At 37.5% G+C, this 22,123-nt stretch overlaps 2 protein-coding genes across 3 annotated transcripts; both read right to left on the reverse strand.

The window, feature by feature from the left end:
- Positions 1 to 5,902: 5,902 nt before the first annotated feature.
- Positions 5,903 to 14,352, reverse strand: LOC122641017 (2,3-bisphosphoglycerate-dependent phosphoglycerate mutase 1-like). Of its 2 annotated transcripts, none has more exons than XM_043834341.1 (9): positions 14,152 to 14,352; positions 12,630 to 12,901; positions 12,240 to 12,463; positions 9,528 to 9,646; positions 9,264 to 9,420; positions 9,014 to 9,115; positions 8,698 to 8,817; positions 6,343 to 6,403; positions 5,903 to 6,214 (listed from the first exon to the last, which is right to left on the reverse strand). In XM_043834341.1, the coding sequence occupies exons 2-8, from the start codon at positions 12,898 to 12,900 to the stop codon at positions 6,359 to 6,361; spliced, it is 1,038 nt and encodes a 345-aa protein (XP_043690276.1). In that variant the 5' UTR covers position 12,901; positions 14,152 to 14,352; the 3' UTR covers positions 5,903 to 6,214; positions 6,343 to 6,358. The 2 variants fall into 2 exon arrangements, with proteins under 2 accessions (XP_043690276.1, XP_043690268.1); XM_043834333.1 differs by having other exon boundaries at positions 12,630 to 12,909.
- Positions 14,353 to 21,064: 6,712 nt separating this feature from the next.
- LOC122640032 (pollen-specific protein C13-like) lies at positions 21,065 to 21,829 on the reverse strand. Its single transcript, XM_043833130.1, has 2 exons — positions 21,629 to 21,829; positions 21,065 to 21,400 (listed from the first exon to the last, which is right to left on the reverse strand). Exons 1-2 carry the CDS (start codon positions 21,780 to 21,782, stop codon positions 21,078 to 21,080), a joined length of 477 nt encoding a protein of 158 aa, XP_043689065.1. The 5' UTR covers positions 21,783 to 21,829; the 3' UTR covers positions 21,065 to 21,077.
- Between the last annotated feature and the right edge of the window lie 294 nt (positions 21,830 to 22,123).

The following is a 22,123-nucleotide window of genomic DNA, read 5'->3' on the forward strand; positions in this document are numbered from 1 at the left end:
TGCTATTCTTTTGGGCTCTCTCTTTCGAACTCCGAAGGCCATGGATGAAGAGAGGAGAACCCTTCAACCACGTAACAAACACATCCTACTCATCCGGATTAAGGGAATGCCCGGCCAGTTACGCATATCCTTCCTGCACTGCCCTCAACCACGTAATTTCGAGTTCAGTTCCTCTACATTTACAAGGTGAGGAGGGATAGTCTCTAGCTCTAGTTATGATAACAAAAGGGACAGATGGTTACCTCTCACATGTATGTGCTGAAGATCCATTCTCCCTAATTTTTAGGGAGACTTTTGTAAATTACGTGTTATGTGAAATGCATTTAGATCTTCAATGGCGCAGCTGCCCGTCCTGCCTGTAGTCCCTGTACTGTGCAGATACAGGGTTGCGTGCAAAGACCGCCTTACGACCCTTACCTCCACTCGGGCAAGGCGCTCGGGCAGGGATAAGGAGGTCTTTGTGCAAAGCCATGTGTCTTCGTAGTACAAGCAGGACAGGCAGCTGCGTCGTAGAGGATCCAAATCCATATGAAATCAGTACATAATCATTTTATTTATTTTTTAATTCAGAACATTTAAGATGGGTAGGGCGGTCATTTTGCCCCTGCCTGTGTGAGGCTGCATGCCGACCGCACGGACAGCGGCAGTAGAGGAATCAAATCCCTTCAGTCCAGTGAACCCATATCCAGTCATTTTGCTTTCTCCCTTCGCTTGTGATGCATGATACATCAACTGCTTGGAATGACGAGTGGTGGTGTTGAGTCAGTTGTGCTTGATACACTGTCATATAAGATATAACCGTTGCCACTTAAGTGCAACGGTTACTCACAATTACTTTCTCCACCGTACCTTGGATCCAGATCGTCCATGGCGAGGGCTGCCCGTCCTGCCATGCTACGTAGACACAAGGCAGCGCACATTGGCCGCCCTTTACCCCTACTTGAGCGGGGGTAAGGCGGTCATTGCATGCGGCCCTGTGTCTGTGCAGCACAGGCAGGACCTTAGTTAGTAAGTTCGGGAACGGCAATTGAACGGGAACGGATACGTACGGCAATTAAACGGACTAGACGGTAATAATACTTTTCAAAAATCCGGCTTCATAAAACGCATACTGTAATAATACGATACGCGTTTAATACGGATATAATACGGCATAGACGGCAATAATACTTTTAAAAAAACGGACATATATTCATTATATAACATGCATTCACCACCTAATAAACAAAATAATATCATGATTTTATGAACTAAAATAAACACAATAATATAATATGCTATATAACATCTCTAAGATTATCATTTAATATACCAAAATATCAATAATCTACAAGAAATGAATGTAGATTGTCTGAAAATGACATGAGCAAGTTGATTACCTTATCATTAAATCATTCTTCCAACACTACATTTCTTTCTATCTACAATGAGATAACCATATATTTTTAACTAGATGTGTTCTTGTGAAGGGGGATGAACTCCCACTAATTAACCAACACAAGACAAGAGGGAGAGTTCCAGATATGGATCTCCACTGTACACATTAGCTACAAGAGACAGAAAAACAAGAATAAAATAGAATAGAGATTGAGCCGTGCTCGTCAATATCACACCAGATTCATTTGCTTCACTACCACCATCAAAGTTCAAAGACCAGAGAAACAAGAGGAGAGTACAAGACTTAAGTGCCGCTTTGTTGAACGGAGATGGCGAGGATGATTGGAGATGGAGGGCTGCTACTGTTGCCTGCTACGGTTGGATGTTCAACGCAAATCGAAAGGGACGAAAGGGAAAGTGAAATCGTTTCCCTAAATTCTAATCTTTTGGGTAAATTTTTTTTTTAAAAAAAAATGTATAATACGCGTATTATATGAGTATAATACTCAATCGATTAAAAAATGCATTTTTTAAATAAAAATATGGGAAAATACGGGGATGGGAGTATTATACGTTTAAAAATGTGACGACGCGTATAATACACGTATGATACGCGAATTTACTAACTAAGGGCAGGACAGGGTAGCGCGCCGTAGAAGATCTCGATTGCCTTCCCTTCCACCCAAGCAGATCCAATTAGCCATTTTGGCTCTCCTCCATCCGTGGCAGGAGTTGGAGGGTCCAGCCCAGCAAAACAAGCGGGGGTTTGGTCATTTCACAGGTGGGACCCAAGTGGGCCCCCTGTGACATGACCATACCCCCTACTTGGGTCCCACCTGTGAAATGACCCTCTAGCTCCCGCTATGGCTAGAGGAGAGCCAAATCCCAAGTTAGTGGGTCTCACATTTCTGCCACATAGAAGTTTTACTAGTCTGGCATTCAATTTTGGTGCACAATTAAGCCTTACAGTTTCAAACCCCCCCCCCCCCCCCGCCCCCCCTCCACGAATTTTTATCCTCTTAATTACACTACCCGTACTTGACCGTCAAGTACATCTAATAGAGGGAGGTGGACCCCACCTCAGGGAGTGTGTTCAAGCAGGGGGTAGGATAGTCATTTCTACCTCCTCTGTTAGATGTACTTGAGTCAAGTACAGGCAATGTAATTGAGAGGATAAAGATCCCCCCTCCCACCTCCCCAAAAAAAATGGAAGAGAACCCTACTGACAAAATTCTTTCATGGGAACACTCCCATATTTGGAAGGGCTCATCCATAAATGTTACATTAGTCTTGGTTAGCATTATCATATCATCTTCGACAGCTCAATTATGTCCATACGAGCTAGGAAACTTGAGGATGACTGAAAATGGGAGAGGGTACCCCGTGTCGCCATTCACGAGTGTGGGGGAATTTTTTTGATTATGAGTCCTTTAAATTCATATTTAAATAATTTAATCTTTATTGATTCACATGATTAAAATATAATGTTATTGTCCTTAGATTTTAATCTAGTAGTTATTCACAACTAGGGACAAAATTGGGCATTTCATTCATGTAGTTGTACACATTATGTGATCTTTTGAATGGAAATTTCAGATAAAAGTGCGAGTGCATATATGTTTTTATACCAAACATGATCACATGGGAATTTTGAATAGACTACTGCGAGTTGTGTTAGCAAACAAAATTTTCTTAAGTAGATTGCAATTAGACCCCAGAACTTTGAGGTCCATATCAATACAGTTAGGCATTATTCTAACGGTTGATATAAAACACCTGTATATTGGTGTGTTGGATTTATAGTGTTCACAAGTGAACATTGGGAGAGACTATCGTTTCATAATTGGACAAGATTTTGATACTAGTGGCATTCTTTGTAAATTGCTGACAAAAGGATTTAAAAATAAATTATGAAATAATAATTATTTTTCAAATGTTTTGGTGTCCAAATCATGAATCAAATTCTCTACATATGACGATTTAAGGGACTAGGGTGATGACAGTAATTAATTGGGTAAATTACACGACACCCCTTGGTTTTCAAACGAAACTCAAATCACCCCCTAGTTTTTGAAAAAACTCAAATCACCCCCTCTATAATAACGGTGTTAGTCTACTGTTAGTTATTGGTTTGAAAGAACTATTTTACCCTTGTACTAAAACATTAGAATTAAATTTACAATACTACCCTTCCTTCATCTTCAACATTAGTCAAAGGTAATTTAGGAATTTAAATTTATTTAACTGGTTACATCATCACTTAACAACATAAAACTAATGGTAGAGACTAATTTGTCACATTGGGGTCTAAACTAAGGATGATTTGAGTTTTTCCAAAAACAATGGGGTGGTCTGAGTTTCATTTGAAAACCAAAAGGTGATGTGTAATTTACCCTAATTAATTCCATACCTATAGATCCATTATGTGATATTGTTAAATGAAGGAATTTAATTGTAATAAATCTACTTCATTGATAGGATATACATTATATCCACTTATAATATCATTGTTTACATAAATCTTTAATTAAAAATTAAAGATATTATAAAAAATGAATCATAAGTGGATTACCCAATGGATAGCTCTTACCAATCAAAGCAAAGGTAGAGTTTTTTTTTTTTTTTTTTGGGGTGGGGGAGTGGCCCCAAGGAGAAAAGCAAGGTCGAGTCACTACAACTTCCATTTATACATTAGAGTTAGAGAAGGAGGGAAAGGGGAAAAAAGCCCCAATGGGATCGCAGAGAGGAGGGGAAGGACAGAGCTTACACCTTTTACCAATCAGAGCAAGGTAATGTGATTTAGGGTTCTTCCCTCTCCCAAATCGTAGATTCCAAGTGCATTTTCATGGACGTTAGCAGAGCTTATCTCAATTTAGTTATTTTTACTCAAATCTAGTTGAGAATAAATGGTAAGTTCTTAATGGAAAGAAGTGCTCTTTTCTAGAGTGGCGTTGTATTTTGCAATCGCAATGTTCTCAGAATTTGGGGATATACAGGCTATGAAAGGAGTTCCTTAGCCCCATGAATGGAAAGTCTTTTAAATAGTTTATTCTTGAATGATTTGTACGATTAAAATAAGCAGTTATTGTTCTTACATTTTAACCTAGAAGTTGTTCATAATTAAAGACATAATTTGGCATTTTGTTCATACAGTTGACACACTATGTGATCATCGAAATGAAGGTCCAAGGTCTAAATACAAGTGTGAGTGTACATATGTTTGTATATTGAACACGGTCACATGATAATCTTGAATGGCTTAGTAGTGTCAATTGGATTAAAGAATAAGATTCTTTTTAGTAGATTACAATTGTTTTCCAAACATGTGAGGTCCTTATCATTGTAATCGAACATTATGAATTTTAGTGTGCTAACGATTAATGTCATTCTGATTATCTATCGGTGTGTTGAATTCATAGACGAAAGAGACAGTTTATAGAGAATCCACTTCCCTTATATGGCGAATATCAAGAGAGAGAATGTTGTTTCATGACTGGACAAAATAGTGGCATGCTTTGTCAAAAAGATTTTTTTTTTTTTTTTTTTGTTGAACAAAAAGATTTTTTTCTAAATGTATTTGAAAATGTTTTGATGTTCAATTGATGAATAAGATTCTTTGAATACGACGATCCGATGGACTACCGTAGCGACAAAAATTATTCCATGTTTGTTGGTCCATTATGTGATATTATTAATTCAAGGGATATAATTGAAATAAATCTACTTCTTTAGGGGCATACATGTTAAATTCTCTTATAATATCTTTTTGTGCAAAATGTCTTTAATGAGGAATTAAAGACACTGTTAAAAAGGAATCTTAGGTGGATTACCTTGATGGAATCACACCTCCCTTGTACCATCTACAAGAGGGATTGTTCCAATTGTTAAGCCTTCTGAAACCGAGACCTCCTTCCTTATAAGGCAAGCAGACTGTAGTCCATTTGACCTTGTGAATCCCCCTCTCAGAATGCCTTTTGTCTGAAGAACTCAGTAATGCTTCTCTCAATGGAGTTAATCAACCCTCTGGGGAATTTGAAGACTCCAAACCAGAATAGAACTAGGTGCTTAATAGGTTTCTCACCTTCTTGAATAATTAAAGCAGTGCCAGATGGGATTTTTCATGGGAAGTGCAGTGGTTGAAAAAAATAACTGAAATCTGATTTTTGTTCATAGTAAGCCTCAAGAACATGACAAATCTATGAAGACAACCTTTATTAGCTTGGCAAGATTTGTTATAGTTGCTTTTGAGAACACAAATATGACATCAGCGAAGCATATATGCGTGATCAGAAGGGTCTGTACAATCTGAGCCAGAGTTCTATCTATTGAGAATTCCAGTTGGGCACTCGCGTGATGGGTATTGTGATGTCTGATATATTTTAGGCATGCAACTGCCATGAAATTGTGGTGTTAGAACAGATTTTGAAACAGACCAGGGTCTACCACCAATGGAGGTATACAAGAAACAGGGGTTATCCTTTTCTTGATGTGATTCATTAAGATGTGCCAGCAAAAAATCAAACAATAGAAGAAAAAAAGAATTACAGTCTTATTACAGACTTACAGTCCCTATTACATAATTATAATTTACAGGATCCCTTGTAAATAATCAAACATCCATTGATATCTACTCTGGAAACAGAGACAATGGCTAAGTACCTAATACAACTCATCAGCTTAGTTGACTCCTTCCAAAAGAAAATTAGAGCATCCATTTTTCCCCATCTGTGGACGAAGCCTTAAACCCATTGGTTGCGAGGAAGTAGTTTTCACATGAGAGCTTTATAAGCTAACATGATACCAATAGCAATGAATATTGAACATCAAGAAATAAAACCTATATCCAAAAAAAGAAAAAAAAGGGAATCACCTAATGGAGAATAGGCCCCGGAAGAAATGGAAAAACTTGCATGTGCACACTGAAGGTATTTGTATCAAAAGAAGATCAAATTACATATCGCTAACCTGCTTTTTAAATACACTAGTGAACCATTTCATCTAACTTCTGCCGATAAAGCGCTAAACTCTGCATTGAAAAATAAGTAGAAAGTAGAAACAGAGTCATGAGTCAACTTGTGATCAAATAGATAATAATATGGATTGGAATTAAACAAGTAAAACAAATAGATTCATATTTTATGCTATCAGACACCCCCTTCTTTACTGTTTCGGACAGATCGGGGGGATTCAACAGTAAAGGTTACAATGTAGAACTAAATGATTGAGCTGCAATAAATATGATTAAAAGTAAATTCAGGTTGATCTCCAGGTGAGTTGCATCAATTGGAGGCCCATCTTCTGTGCATACCACATGGACCACAATGGCATTTACAAACATTAACGATTCCGTTTTTCCTTGACAAAATCTTTGACTTGTAAAAAGAAGATTTTGTTTCTGATTAGTTTAGAAATATCATTTAGAAACTTCTCCAAGTCAGAAATACCTGTGGTTGATTAGGAAACTAACTAGAATGTTTCTGGGAGTCGAAGTTGGTCTAAATTTTTAAGTCATATTTTTGCTTTATATATGGTGAGAGAAGAAAGTAGGATGAAATTAAATATTATTTGGATCTTATCAGAAGCATTTTTATTACAGAATTCTGTGTTCCCAACCTTACTGTTAAAGCCAACTACAGTGCTTCAAACACAGATTTAGGTCCAAGACCACAAGCCACAACTATCCATCTCTATCCACTGCAGGGCCCTTCATTGTGAATGCAGACTAGATTACTGAAAAAAATCAGTCCAAACCCATTCACAATTGTAAGACACCCCCACCTGTCAGACAACTCAGTTGTTCTAGGATATTGTTTTAAAAAAAGAATTGCGAAAAATACCCCATATTGACAAAGCTTTGAATATAACCCAGATGATGCAGAACATCGACAACAAATTCGTTGACTTGGGCATTGGATTCTTCTGTAGGGCCAATGTGGAGCCACTTATGGGTCCAATTGATAACCCCATTGCTAAGAGTTAATCAATTGGGATGACAATCTAGGTTAGCATTCTTACTGTTTTGTTTTACTTAAGTTTATTTCTCATGTTTCAATAAATAGGGGAGTTCTTTTATTTAAGGTGGGTGAGTTCTATCCTATCTTCTGGGTTCACTTGTGAATTGTTTCAGATTAGGCACAATTGTAGTAGTGTCTAGGTCCATTACCCATACAAAAAGATTCCATTCCTTGAATGAAGTTTTTAATTCCCTGCAGCCCAAATTAGTTTTTTCGGTAAGTCTTCAACACATGTAAGATCTTGTCTATTCATACTTAATGCTTGAAAAGGAAGGAATAATTGGTCAGCTGAACTAGGTTCACGCTTATGGATCATACTTCTTCAGAAAATAGGTATCTCCATTCCAATGTCACGTGTTCCATATACCTCTGACCATATCCCAATTCTTTTCTCCACTTTGCTCTAGTAAGATAATTACATATGATTCCCATCTCCTCAACACCCTTTTAACTTACACCCCTCTTCCACCTCACCAATCCCCTGATATTCCATAAAATGTTTTATACATTAGAAACTCTTTCAATCCCATCCTCTTCCTAAACTAGTTTCTTGGTCCAATCTTGGATCACGTTGGGCCTGCTGCTCTATTGCTGGTCTCCTGACATGCGGTTCTTCCTCATTTTAGGGTTCTGATCTTCATCACCTAGTGCTACTGATTAGCCTTCTAGTGTTGACCGTAATATTCTCTCATCTTACCCAACCAAGTATAGCTCCAATTTCCCAAAAACATTTAGGCCATTCTTGTCCACAACCAAAAATTGCACATTCTGATTTTCGGAGTGCATGGACAACCTACATTTTGTCCCAAAAAGAAGAAAAATTCAGAGCTCTACAGTTATTCCTGAGTCTGCATTTACCGTATCATTAGCCTTTTGTTTCTTTTCTTCTTCTTCTTCTTTTTTTTTTTTTGAAGGTGGGAGTGGGGGTGGGGGTAGGGGGAGTGCTGGAAGCTATTGGTGGCCAAAAACAAATTGGTAAAAAACCTAGAAGACTGTGCATGTATTTCTATTGGTGCAACTGTAGTTGGACCACCAACCTCAGGAAAGCCAACCACATAATTTTGAGTAATTGACTGATGTTTAAAAGACTTAACAAGCTGAACCCATTAGTTTGGATAAGGTTATGTTGTTATTGTTATCGTTAAAAGACTTAACAAGCAACTTAAAATAATGAACCAGTTTCTGTTTAAACACATATTTCCATGCCCTGTTATGAAAACTTTAAAGAATGCCAAACTTGAACCTCAAACAGAACTTAGTATGCATAAAAAATATCTAAAGAATAACAAAGGACGGAGTTGCATACCCTAGTATAAGCATAAACACCAGCCTCTGTAGGTCCTACTGGACTTCCCCTCCTGATAAATTTCCCTTCTTTAAATATGTAAAGCATCGGAAGCCCAGTTGACAGTTCTAAGCTAATAACCTGTAGAAAAGAACATAATAGATACATTACACAACAATGCCAAAAACCATAAAAGTTTACACAACTCAACTAAGCCTTTTCCCAACTACATGGGTTCTTCTTCGCCATTAAACTCTGTTTAGAGCCATGGCTTTTTGTCAACCAAAAGCCAAAAAAAATTAAAATAAAATTTTGTGCATGATAAATAGTTTCTCACCTCCTGAGAAGTTAATTTGTCAAGATACATGATAATGGACCTTAAAGAATTCCCATGAGCAGCAATCATCACATTCTTCCCAGATAGAAGTTGGGGTTCAATCTGCAATGTATTCCACCAGTCAAAATTCATTATCCTAAAGTAGTTTTAGACCAATAGTAGATCAACAATCAAACATTAAGAGGCCTTTCAAATTGACCACGTAATAATAAAGAACCAGACATTTGGATAGAAGCAAATAACCACATACTTGCTCTTCGAAATAAGCAACTGCTCTATGAGCACACATTTCCAAGCTCTCGCCATTGGGGGGAGGAATATCATAGCTTCGACGCCACTCATGCACTTTCTCCTTTCCATATCTATCTGCTGTTTCCTGCTTATTAAGACCTTGCAACTCCCCATACCTGTGGAAAAGAGTGAATTGCAAAGCATTTCATGCAAGAAACATTAGTTGTGAAAAGAGATTGAGGGGGATAACAAGCAAACCAAACACTTGGAAAAATGTAATTACATTCTTTCATTCAATTGCCAAGCTGCTATTACTGGAATAGTCTGTTTATTAGTTTCCTCACTGAAAATCTGACTCCATGCTTTTGCCTGTTCACTCTCATTGTGCACAATGATTGGCACCTGCAAAATGTGAAAATCAAATAAATACCGTCTAAATATTACTTCCCTTGAATGTTCGAATCAGAAGCCACAAATGTGAAATATAATACAACAGTTGGTCCTACAGTCCACACATCTAACCTGTTTTTGCATGCTTGATGCAACTGCAGTATGATTGAGACCCTTACTTAGCGGTACGATTCAAGATATCTTTAGTTCAATAATAAAAACAACCCAAAAACATAACCATGGATTCTGAATTGCTAAATGGCCCAAGAAATGTGAATTGATAGACAGGACTGAGAGGCCAATAGCATTCTCAAGTTCTTAGAGAAGATGGCAATTTTCAAACTTGTAAAATTTAGAAAGGGAAAATATGTCTGTCCGCTAACCCATTTCACCCCTTGAATCCAACGGAATCCCTCTACCTGTCCTCTGCTACATAAAGCACACCGAAATCTATGATCTGTGGATACAAAAAAAAGCAACCCCCCAAAAATACAGAAACAGGGGCAAAGCTATAACATGTTATGCCATGTCGCATAGCAAAACAAAACTGCGTAGTCACATTGGGACTGGTTGATGCTTAGATTATGGAAGAGTAGTTTCTCTTCTCTTGCCTCTTTGTAATATAGGAATAAATTATATCAATAGTAAGTCAAACTACGTAGAACTCACAGATTTTATGTATTTAGGGGGTGTTATTATGCAAGCTAGTAAAGCAAGAAAAAACAAATGGTAAATGAGAAATTTAGGAGAGTAAAGAAACACTGTAGGACCATGTTGAGCTAGCCTATGTGCAGAGATGCACAGGAGTATCCAAATGAGTATCTAGCTGTGTCCATACTCTAGACAAATGTCCGACATAGAATGGCCAGACAAGCGAGAAACTTACAGAGGAAGAGCCACCATTAAATTTCATAACTACTCTCAAAATGAAATGAGCACCTCTCCTATGTGTTTAATCCTTTGTGAAAAGGATGATCTGACTCCTTTGACAAATCATCTTCCTTTTTCCCCTACCTCCCCTCGAGTCTAACAGAATTCTTATCTCTGTCCGACAAGGTTTTAAAGATAGGATTTCAGGATGGTTGGACTCCACCTATCCCGACCTGGTTGGGATTGGATCGGTCAATCCAATCCTGATCCTATACACTCCGACCAGCCAGAGTTTACAGAGATCAGAGGTCATTCTATGCTGCATAACCTGCAACAGAGGAAAGTCTCAGCATCCATAATCCAGCCGGAAATCTCTGGAGGGGGCACTCATCCTATCTTGAGAAGAAGCAATAAGATAAAAAGAGACAAATATCGAGAGGGAATGTCTGTGTTGGCCTAGGAAATGCAAGAAGGCCGAAAAAACCACTGGGAAAGGAGGTTTAGATGCCAGAAAGCCAGATCAGTTCATCCAACAGGTAGGATCAGAATGGTCCCCGCCAATCCCGGTGTGGAATGGGTGGATTGGCTGATCCAATCCTGATACTTAAAGCCTTGCTGCCATGTAAAAACCCTATAATCCTTGCAATTTTCAAGCCCTTAGAAATTTGAACCGAGCATCCAGTGGTGACATCTCTTGTGAACTTTGCTCTCTCCTTCCCCCCCCCTCCAGGCCCTCTGAAGGCCACCAAGCAACTTGAGCACGTCTCAAGTATTCGTATACATGTATCCTTTTGTAAATTTTCCTCCCCCAACAACTATAGAGAACAAATAATTAAACAAAGTAATCCTCACCTCACCCACAGAAGCACACTCATCACATACAAGAAATTAAATTTGAACCTCATCCTTTCACTTGCAAGACTTCACATGTCATGTAAAAAGAACATTTGATCGACCATGAAACAAGATCATTGAGCCCTTCTTCACCCAAAAAAGACCATTGAGCCCACTCCCTTGATAAAAATTAATGATAATGTTTTCAATAAGGTCATTCATAACCCTATGAAACAATATACAAACTAAAGATTGGTTTCTAGATCGTTAAGCCTAACAATAATTAGTAGGATACCATGTGTCAACAATGGTAATCTGATGGGTGGAAGGAGGAGCACATGTTGTTTTCTCACTAACCGACAAACTAAATATAGTTATCCAAAGGAGTATTTAAGACCTTTCTTTATGCGTTGAGGAAGAAAACCCTCTCTTGTATAGAGGGGTAAAAGTGTAAAACATAAGCATCTCATAGAGAGATGGTCCATACAAACATGTTGAAGGTAATGTGGAAACAGATGTTGGTATCAGCTCATTGTTCTCATTTAAAAATGGGATTTTCTTATTGACATCTCTTAACGTGTCAATAGATTTGTAACCTTACTTTTTTATCCCTTGTTTTATTGCCAAAAGTTATTTAATGTAGTATTTAATGCAGGGGTAAAAAAAGGTTTTCAAAAAGTTGAAAGTCATTTAATGCAACATCTAATGCCCTATGTGAAATGACAGGTTTCCACTCAATGAAAAACAGCACTAAATACTTTTGGGAATAAGATAAGGTGTCAAGTTCTAAATACACCTATAGAAGTGTCATTCAAACACTCCCTTCAAAAATAGCAGATTCCTTTCATAGCTATTTAAAGAGAAAAGTTAATTGAATGCCATAAAACTTAAGAAAAGACACCTTCTTCCGACGGTGCTGGGTCATGGCAAGCATAGCAGTCATCTGGGCACGGATCAGTGCGGATGTGTAAATCATGTCGACAGGTATGTTGCTAATTCTCTTACCGGCTTCAAGTGCCTCTTCTACACCCTTTTTGGTTAAGGGTACATCAACACAACCAGTAAACAGGTTTTTCTCATTCCACAAAGACTCACCATGCCGAATCAATATCAAAGCAACTTCATCTGAAACATTGAGAGACAGATAATTCGGAAACATCATGAAAATAGTACTTTAATTGTTAGAGTCCAACTATGCATGAGGAGGATAAGAAATTTTGACTTAAATTACAGCTAAATTGGCAATGACCGTGAACGAAATCAAGAACAGGTAATAGAGAAATGAACTTACTAGACTTCTTTCGGGAGTCATTTGAATTGCTATTTGTGGAGGATGAAACTGGATCGGCCACAGAAGTTTGAAAAGTTGAGGCTTGAATTACACCCAATTTGCACCCACGGGTGCTACAACTTCCTCTTCTCAATAATCCTACATTAAACAGATGACCATTTGAAACCAATTTCACAGAGACATTCCCAAATGCCTTTTGAGGTCCAGATTCGTTGCTGCATCCATAAGTCTGAATTGACCCAACTGCTAGGTGACATGCAGCAGCAGCCATTCTGAAAAACCAGGACACAGAGAAACAGAAACTAAATCACTTGTCTTCATTGAACCACATAAATCAAAAGGCAGAAAAGAAGACATAATTTAGACTAAATTAAGGCTAGAGAACATTATTAGCAAACAACTAGTCTACTGGAACAAAGTCCTTTTATATTCAAGAAAGCTCAACTGAATGGGTTGAATGCATCCTCCCCCTCCGAAAATAAGAGAGAAATAGACTCATGGCCTCAAAAATATTATTAAAAAAAAAAAAAAAAAACCCATCAAACAGAACTACTACTACAAAGATTTATTACGGGGAACAACATACAAAAAGGTAAAAAATTATGAGAAATCAACGAACTCGTATCAGAACAATCCATAACATAGATTTCCCATCAAAATCAAACTCATCCGAGATCCAGTATAGCTCATAACTTAAACTAGAAAAACACACGAAATCAGCACAAACATTCAGACAGAACATAAGTTACACAATTGAGAGGGGCATAAATAAATAAAAAAGGGGAGGGGAGGGGAGGGGAGGGGGGGGGGGGGCAGAAGCTTTGCTTTTGGCTTTATCTTTCTCCTCTAGTTGAATACCATCAAACTGGAAGCTTTCAAAGCACGAACTAAATCAAACAGAATTCACCTCCAGTCACCTTCCCCCCGATTTCTATCCCCACCTATCTTGACATATCTTTCTCCTCTAGTTGAATACCATCAAACTGGAAGCTTTCAAAGCACGAACTAAATCAAACAGAATTCACCTCCAGTCACCTTCCCCCCGATTTCTATCCCCACCTATCTTGACATATCTTTCTCCTCTAGTTGAATACCATCAAACTGGAAGCTTTCAAAGCACGAACTAAATCAAACAGAATTCACCTCCAGTCACCTTCCCCCCGATTTCTATCCCCACCTATCTTGACAATAAGCTCAAAACCCAAATCTCCACATGGATTTTTCTTCTATTGCAACAAAACCCATCATGTTACATTTATAATTAACGAATACAGAGTCAAATGGGCATCATAAATACAACCCATCAAAACAATTCCCCAGAACATTTAAATTTAAATGTAAGAAATGAAGGAAACATACATGGAGAATCAAGAGAAAAAAAAAAAAAACCAGTAAGGAGCAGAAAAAATATATACGAAATGGCAATGCACATGAACCAGCTCCTTGGTAACAAAAGAAGAGGAAGAGAAAGGGGCAGGGGATACCATTATATAGAGAGAAATGGCCTAAAAAAATCCCTCACCTTTGAGTAATCCAACAAAAACGTCAGATGGGTCAGACAGAAGCAAGGCGAAGAAGTGAAATTATCGAAGATTCAAGGAGAAATTTAAACGGAGAAGAAGATGAGACTTGAGAGTCACAGAAAAGCATATTGAATTCATAATGAGGGAATATAAAAGAGAACGATAATTCCAAGGTGTGTGCAAAACCAGAGAAGGAAGCTTTCTTCTTTCTAACGAGAATAGAAAGTCAGGAGGAGTTTATAGATTCATCAAAGGCCGCGATAGCCGGTGGGCATATCACATTCAATAATCAATACGGAGCGACTCAATGGGAACGAGTCAGAGACTATGAATAGTAACAAAAGCGACCCTCTTCTCCTCTCCCCGTCAAAATGGCTGAATAACAAATAGAAAAGTAAAACTCTCTCAATCTCTCTCTCCACCTGGGTAGGTGAACCATGAAGTTAATACTCTAACCAGTAACAACTGATGAGATTATTGGTATTTTGGTGGTGAATGGTGATGAGTTAGGCCTTCCAAACTCCAAACCTTCACGTGTTCAACAGCACACACCTGTGTCCAATCATTTGTGAGCTGAACCATTTCTCAAATCTCCTCCATTCCAATTTGGCGTTTGTCCTATTTGTCTATTTCGACAAAATGGCGATTGAGAAATCAGATGATGTGATGATTTTGGGTAGAGATGCAAATCGAACAGATTCGAAACAAACCCACCAGCATCCGAATTTGTATATGTTAATGTATCCTATATTCTTTACCCAAAAAAAAAAAATTGTATCCAAAATTTGTTTTCTGATTAAATATCCAAACTTCGATGATTGTTTCATCTTTCTATCCAAATTTGACCCAAATGATAATATTCGATTATTTTTCATATTTGTAAGGAAAAATGACTGGGAATTTGGAGTATCACTCTTTGTTTTGTTTTTTTTTTTTTTTGATAAGAGTAAAATCTCATCATTTCACATGTATAATTGTATACCAACAGAGATATCAAAGTTCAACACTTCAACATATGTTGACCTCCCCCTCCCCCCCGCCTCCACATCGTTAAAAAAAAAGGGCTAGAGATCACTATTTTAGGCATGCACTAGTGTGAGGATCAATGAGAGCATGTGCATGAGCATCAACATGGATAAGAGCAGGTGAATTGCAGAGGTCAGGGGTGAATAGAAGTCGAAGAGTGTGGCTAAGGTGAAGTTGGGGTAATTTTGAAAGTTCACTAGTTTTTTCTTCTTAGGTGGCATGACCAATACTAACTCTGGAGATTAAGTAAATCTTTTTAAAAGTAAGACTAATGAATGTAAAATGAATTTAAAACCCACTTATTTTGTAATTAATTTTTTTATCTACTAGATCTAAGAAATTTTCCCTTTTAAAAATTGAGGGTACCCAATGCACAAGGCCCCCACCATTGTAGGGTCTGGAGAGGATCATAATATACACAGTTTTATCCCCGCCTTGCGGAGAGACTATTTTCAAACTCGAACCCGTGACCTTCTTTCATTTTATTAATTAACATATTAGGGGTGTCAAAAGTTGGCTCCTACCGATAGATCCGGCCTCAAATGATCGATTGAAGCTTGAGATTGACTCGAACGATTATTAAATGTGTTGGGTTTAAACACAATCCGATTAATAATATGACGTTCATGGTGTAAGATAGTGGCTCGACAATCATCTAACTAGGATTGACCGAATATTATGACCAACCAATAATAGACCGTTTATAAACCGATTAGCTCCCTTCTTTTTGCAATGGACTAGAATTGTAGAAAAAAAAATCAACTCTGATTGAGAATATCAGAATCATTGATCCTAAGTCCTAACAATCCTAGCTAATATCTTCCAGTTGGTATCTCTTTTAAGCTAAATTTTTGTGGGCATAAATAGTCATTTCTATGTCCAATAAACCCTAAAATTTGATTAAAATTTTATTTTATACAAATTTTTAGAACAGATTTTGAATTTTTTGGATAATTTCAATTTTAACATAGTAAATCAAAATATATATGTTATAAGTGGCTAGTTCAAGTTAGGGTTGGGTTCCTTTTGGGGTATACTTAAGGAAAGAAACCTTCCCTTGGCAAGGTAATGTAATAAAATATTTCTCTTTTTTAAGGTAAAAAAACAAAAAGAAAAAGACAAGGAGAGCCCCTAACAAAGCAACAAAGTCTTATCACTTGAGAATGTCCCAAAACTTATACCCAAAAAAAAGTGAATGTCCCAAAACCATACCTACTACCTGCTGGTGGTTTGTGTTTGATCACGTGCAGAGGTGTGAGCAGTTAGGTATGGTGGGCTGGTGGGTGAGTGACATATATGATGCACACCAACCAGGTCCTACGACTTCGTTAATCCCTACCATCAACATTCAACCCCTCCCACCGGCACCAACCAACACTTCTTTAAAGTCCATACAATTATATATTTCATTTTTTTTTTTTTAAATTAGGGCCGTTCTTTTCTCAATTTTGAAATCATTTTACGAATGATGAAATTTGTAATTTTCTTTCTTCTTACAAAAATTCTTTCTGATTTATAAATTTTGTAGCACATAAATTGTATCGAAGCAAGAAAAATTAATAATAAAAAAATTATATAAATAAGCCTACGAAACATTGGTTGCATGGAAAACTTATTCCATTTTATAAATAAGGCAAGGGTTCCTCATATTATCAACTATTCAAGAATCTCCCACGCCACACCAATTGGCACATGAAAATTGGTATCATCAGAAGGAACCCACAAAAGTGTTCTATGTATTGATAATATCAACCAATACAACATTGATACATATTGTTGGATACAACTGATTGCCAAAAAGTTTTTTTTTTTTTTTATTGTCAAAAGTGAGCTTTTGACATGGATTTGGATCGATATAGACTGAGTCAATTGATATGTATCGATACATATATCAGCTAAAGCCTAAGATCGATACGGGTATCGAGATGCCATGAATTAAAAACATGCCCACAAGGTGAGAGAGAGAGAATTGTGTTGAAAAATCGTGGTGCAGAGATATAATACATTGTACCCAAAATATATATATATATATATATATAAGACTTGTATATTTTGAGGAAGCATAGAAGAACGCTCCTAAGATGCAAGACAAAATGGTATCATACATTGAAAGCACCGAAGTCATTTCATATAAAGAAAAGAGATATAGTATAGACAAAGTGATGTGATGTGAAGCTAGGTAACGTATTAACAAACAATTCAACCTAATTAAATGAGTGACTCAGATTATGACTAGAAAAGCCTCTTAACAACAAAGAAGGCCAATCATGGATCATATTTGGGTTGGTGGTTTCCGGAGAGTATATTCTTTGGAATTTTTTTTTTTTTGGGTTCAATGTTCTCCATTACTACCACTCGTTGGTATCCAGAGAGTAATATTCTCCGGAACAAAGAACATCTTTTGTTCTGTGTTCTCCATTACTACTACTACCACTATGTCATCCAACCGCTTTACACGACCTTTCAGACAGGACAAAGGAGTGTCAAGGAACAATAAGGGATCGTTTGGTAGTAAAATATCATGAAGACAGGGACTCCTAGTGGTTGTAGGCATGTAGTTGTTTCTTTCTTTGTTTGAGCGGGGGTAAGGCGATCATTGCACTTGTTCATGTGTTTATGTCGCTCAAGCCATTATGGGCAGCGTGCCATAGAAGATTTGGATTCTTCCTTTTTCCTTTTCATCTTGCGTCTCCCTTGGTGTTTCTTTCAAACTTGCACCAGGACATCGATGCCTAAGCCAATAGCCACTGTCGAAAGAATAACTTTATTATATCACATATGGGAATGGGATTGCCCGGACATGGTTTCAAACTTTGGTATGCAATTTCTACCAATAAAATATTTTTTTGGTATATATTCAATCCGGTATCATTTGATCATCATCGATATTGATGGAATAGTTCTTATTAAGAGTAAAATTATTCAAAAAATGATTTTCTTAAATTGAAATTAAGAGCAAAATTGTCCAATAGGATCGATATACATTTCAATACCAACATTGGAACCCCTACGACTTCCTCTCTCTATCTCTGAACTTTGCAAATATGCCTCCCCCCCAAGTCTGATCCAATGATCTCATTCACAATACAGACCATCCTTTACATATTCATATTTTGTTTTATTAGGAGTTATAGTCCTACATTGATTTCTTCATGTCCTCAGTGCCTTCACATTCTTGAGGAGCTCTCTCCACCTAATAATGCTTCGAGGATTTGAGTTGGATACTTGGATCCTCTAACATGATATCAGAGCCCATGGTTCATTGTTTCTTTCACTTGCATTATCTTTCCATGTATACAATGATGTCTCATTTCATCTACATGTAAAGGGGTGTTGAAAATTATAGAGTTAATTGTATAACATCAGTTTGTTAAGATCTTTGGTGCCTTCATTTACTTAAGAGACTCTCTTCACCTAATATCTTAAGGTCATGATCTTGCCTCCGTTTTGTTTTGTCCTCTTACATTTTGTCCTACCACATGTACGACACTTCCTTTGTGCCCTTATATGTGAGGGGAGTGGCATTTCACGTCAACTGTGAATTCCATTAGATGACTACAGAAGGGAAAGATGGAAAAGAGACTGAATATGATGGGAAAAAGTTCCCTATACTGCCCGAGTACAGTTTCGAGCAAATGAGAGAACTCCCTTTAGAATCTGACAAGAGAGGGGCATTTATGACATATCACCCCCTCAAATGAATAGTAATATCTGAGGGGGGGGGTGCAATTTCATTTTTGGGCTGACATTGTGCAAATCTTTTTCCCAAATAGACAGCACCCATCGATAAAACATTGTAAAGTTAAATGATAAGGTCCACGGCCTAAATACGGGCCTGTTAGTCTAAAAACATGTCCAAAGTGAGTAAGGCCTTGTAAGTATCCATTAGACTGGGCCTGATTAAAGCCTGGGAACTGACCGAACGACAGATTAGTAATTGCTCTGGTCCTAGACTCATTGTATCATTGGTTAGTTTCAGTTATGGCCCTTAGAGATGCAAGACCAATTAGGGTTCAACCGAAATTGACCGACCTAACCGGAAGATGTATTAAACTGGCCCAACCATTTTTAGATGATGTATTAACTGAACATGGTGTCGGAAAACCATCGAGACCCAAGAAACCTCCTAGACCGACTAAACATCTTGGGGACTAAATTTCCACCTTTAATGAGGGCGGGTTGGTCATTTCACTCCCCACCATGTCTTGGTGTGCCCCCAAAGAGATGAAAAACTTGCAAAGAATCTTAAACTAACGAATTTATTGTTAGATTTCTTTCGACAATATGATACACTCTACCATGATCCACTAAAACAAAATTGCCAAATATATGGGAAATTAACCCCCATTGTATACCCAAATATCAAAAGAAAAATTGTCATCGCCACCCCTTGAATTACATCCTTACTTTAATACCAAAATCTAACAAGGTTAATGTATAATGTTGTTAAGTGGTGATAGCAGCAAATAATATTAGTCTTAAAAACTACCATACCCTTCCAATTAAAACAACTGAAGCAGGTTTTTCCTCAATCGAATGAAGAAGAACTTGCAACTGTCGTTCACCTCAATAACCGGAGAACAGCGGTGAACGGCTTAAAACTCTATCCTTGCCAAACATACTGATACCCTATTTCCAAAACTTGAGTTCTTCCATTTCATGAGAATTCTAAATTTTGATCTTACCAATATTTTTTTTAATTTCCCTATTTCGTAGAAATTTCTAGAATTTGATTAATTCATGTTTTAAGTTTGATTTCAGGGTTAAAATATTAAATTTTTTTAATGCTATTAATGTTTGAAATTTGATGCTATTAATTAAGATTTTGGATTGATGGTTTGATAATCACTTTGCACCAATAGATTTTAAAACCACCATCCGCCCCCTACAAGAAATTTTTGGTATATTTATCAATTATAACTCAATTCCACAAAAAAATCGTTAAAAAAAATAGTGTTAAAAAAATACAACGGTTCTGATGCCTAATACAAAACGCAATGACCTTAATGATTCAAATGTAGAAATAATAAATGAAGAATTGGGACTTTATGCACTTTGCATGAACACTGAAAAAGAAAATTATTATTGTTTCATACAGTACAATAAACAAATCTCAATCCTTCATTTATCAATTTTATATTCGAAATATTAAAACCAATATACTTCGCATTAAAACCACCGTATTTCCCCAACGTCATCACTCTTAACGATTTTGTTTTTGAATAAAATCACAATTGATAAATCTACAAAAAATTCCTCATAAGATCGGGTGGTGGTTTTAAAATTTGATGGTGTAAACAAATCATTAAACCAACAATCTAAAACCCTAATGTAATAGCACGGGATTCCAAACACCGATTACAATAAAAATATAATCCTGAAATCAAACTTAAAACAATAGTTTAATTAAAGTTTAAAATATTGTACAAAACAGTGGAATCAAAAAAGAAGATTTTGGAACAATCAAAGTTTTGAACACCACATAATGTAAGAACTCAAGTTTGAGAAGAGTGGCTGTAGGTTTGGCAAAGTCAGAGTTTAAAGCATTCACCTCTATTCTCCAGGTTGCAACAATTGTAGAGGTGAAGGCTTCTTCCAAATTCAAAACTACTCTACAGTCTACACCACTTAATGCCATCTTTTATCATACCCATTAACGTCATTGATTGATACAGCAAAAAGCCACAGTAAATAAGTTCGTGTGAAGCCACAAAGAGGGTGACAACGATTTCCCTAATATAGTAGGAAGTCTACTAGAAAATGATAAACAGGGTTTCAGATAAACAGAAACAGAGAGAACATAGAAGAAGAACAAACGCAGCAGCAGATCATGATTTTGAAAGGAAAAAGAAAATCATGGAAAAGAAATTTAAAAAAGGTAATTTGAAGCTAAAGTAGTCTACTGGTATTCCTGGTATTGCTGAAGGATTTGGGTACAACCAGAGAGGGGGGAATCCTTCATGAATCCCATGGCGTTAGCGTGACGGATGTTGGAGATGATGCCATTGTTGTTGGTAAGGATGACATGGGACCCGTCACGCCCTGGGCTCTTGGCCGTGCAGTCGCTCTGTGGGCTGCTGACGAGCACCGTCTCGCAAAGCTCATCCTCGTGGTCATCTAGGACTGTGATCTTGTATGTCCCTGTAGAATCTGTCACACCGTCGGCGTTGTAGACCACCTGAAGTGAGTCCCTGTCCTTGCATTGAACCCTAACCTTTGCACCTGCCAATGTAAAAAGAAATTACTAAACCCAGTAACCAAAGCCATTCAAGCAGGGAAACTGTAGATTTATGTTATTCGTAACTCAGATCTATGAAATGGGTACTTCTAACCCTCAGATCTGAGCCCTAAAAACAACTAACAAATGCATTTAGTAAACCCTAACGCGATGAGTTCCTTTTCTCGCAGAACGAAAGAGACATATGTTGAGAGAGAGAGAGAGAGAGTTACCATGAATGTAAGTAGTGGCAGGGGTTTCGAAACCACAGCGGCAGGTATCACAGTAGACCTTACCCACAACGACGAAGGGTTTCCTGAGGGAGTGCGAAGCGCTGACGAGGGCCGGAAGGACACAGAGAGCGACCAACAAAAACACCCTAGCCATGGTTGTCTCCTGAGTCCTGAATGTCGATGTCTGTGTGAAAGAGATGAGATTTAAAGGGGAGGGCTTGCTTCTTCTTTGGTTGGGTGATGAAGAGAGAGAGTATATGGACAGTGGAGGGTTTGAGCTTTGAAGTGAAGTGTAGGGATAGGTTACAGTGTTTATATTAAGCGGTGCAGTGCAGGCTGGCACTTTCGTCGATGGTCAGCGGTCACATACTCCTCATATGGAGTTTCCCGATGCACAGAGAAAGGTGCGCTGTGTATCATTAATTTCGCCCTCTTTCTTTCTTTCTCTCTCTCTCTCTCTCTCTCTCTCTCTTAGACGCTTTCTCTGGTCTATAG

Source organism: Telopea speciosissima, chromosome 1 (assembly GCF_018873765.1).
Source record: "Telopea speciosissima isolate NSW1024214 ecotype Mountain lineage chromosome 1, Tspe_v1, whole genome shotgun sequence".
NCBI lineage: Eukaryota > Viridiplantae > Streptophyta > Magnoliopsida > Proteales > Proteaceae > Telopea > Telopea speciosissima.

Coding starts and splice junctions, on each gene's coding strand:
- LOC122641017 (XM_043834341.1), bottom strand. CDS start 12,900: ATGGCTGCTGCTGCATGTCACCTAGCAGTTGGGTCAATTCAGACTTAT. Junction 12,464..12,629: donor TGACTCCCGAAAGAAGTCTA/GTAAGTTCATTT, acceptor TCAATGTTTCAG/ATGAAGTTGCTTTGATATTG. Junction 9,647..12,239: donor CCCAGCACCGTCGGAAGAAG/GTGTCTTTTCTT, acceptor CACATTTTGCAG/GTGCCAATCATTGTGCACAA.
- LOC122640032 (XM_043833130.1), bottom strand. CDS start 21,782: ATGGCTAGGGTGTTTTTGTTGGTCGCTCTCTGTGTCCTTCCGGCCCTC. Junction 21,401..21,628: donor TGCCACTACTTACATTCATG/GTAACTCTCTCT, acceptor TTACATTGGCAG/GTGCAAAGGTTAGGGTTCAA.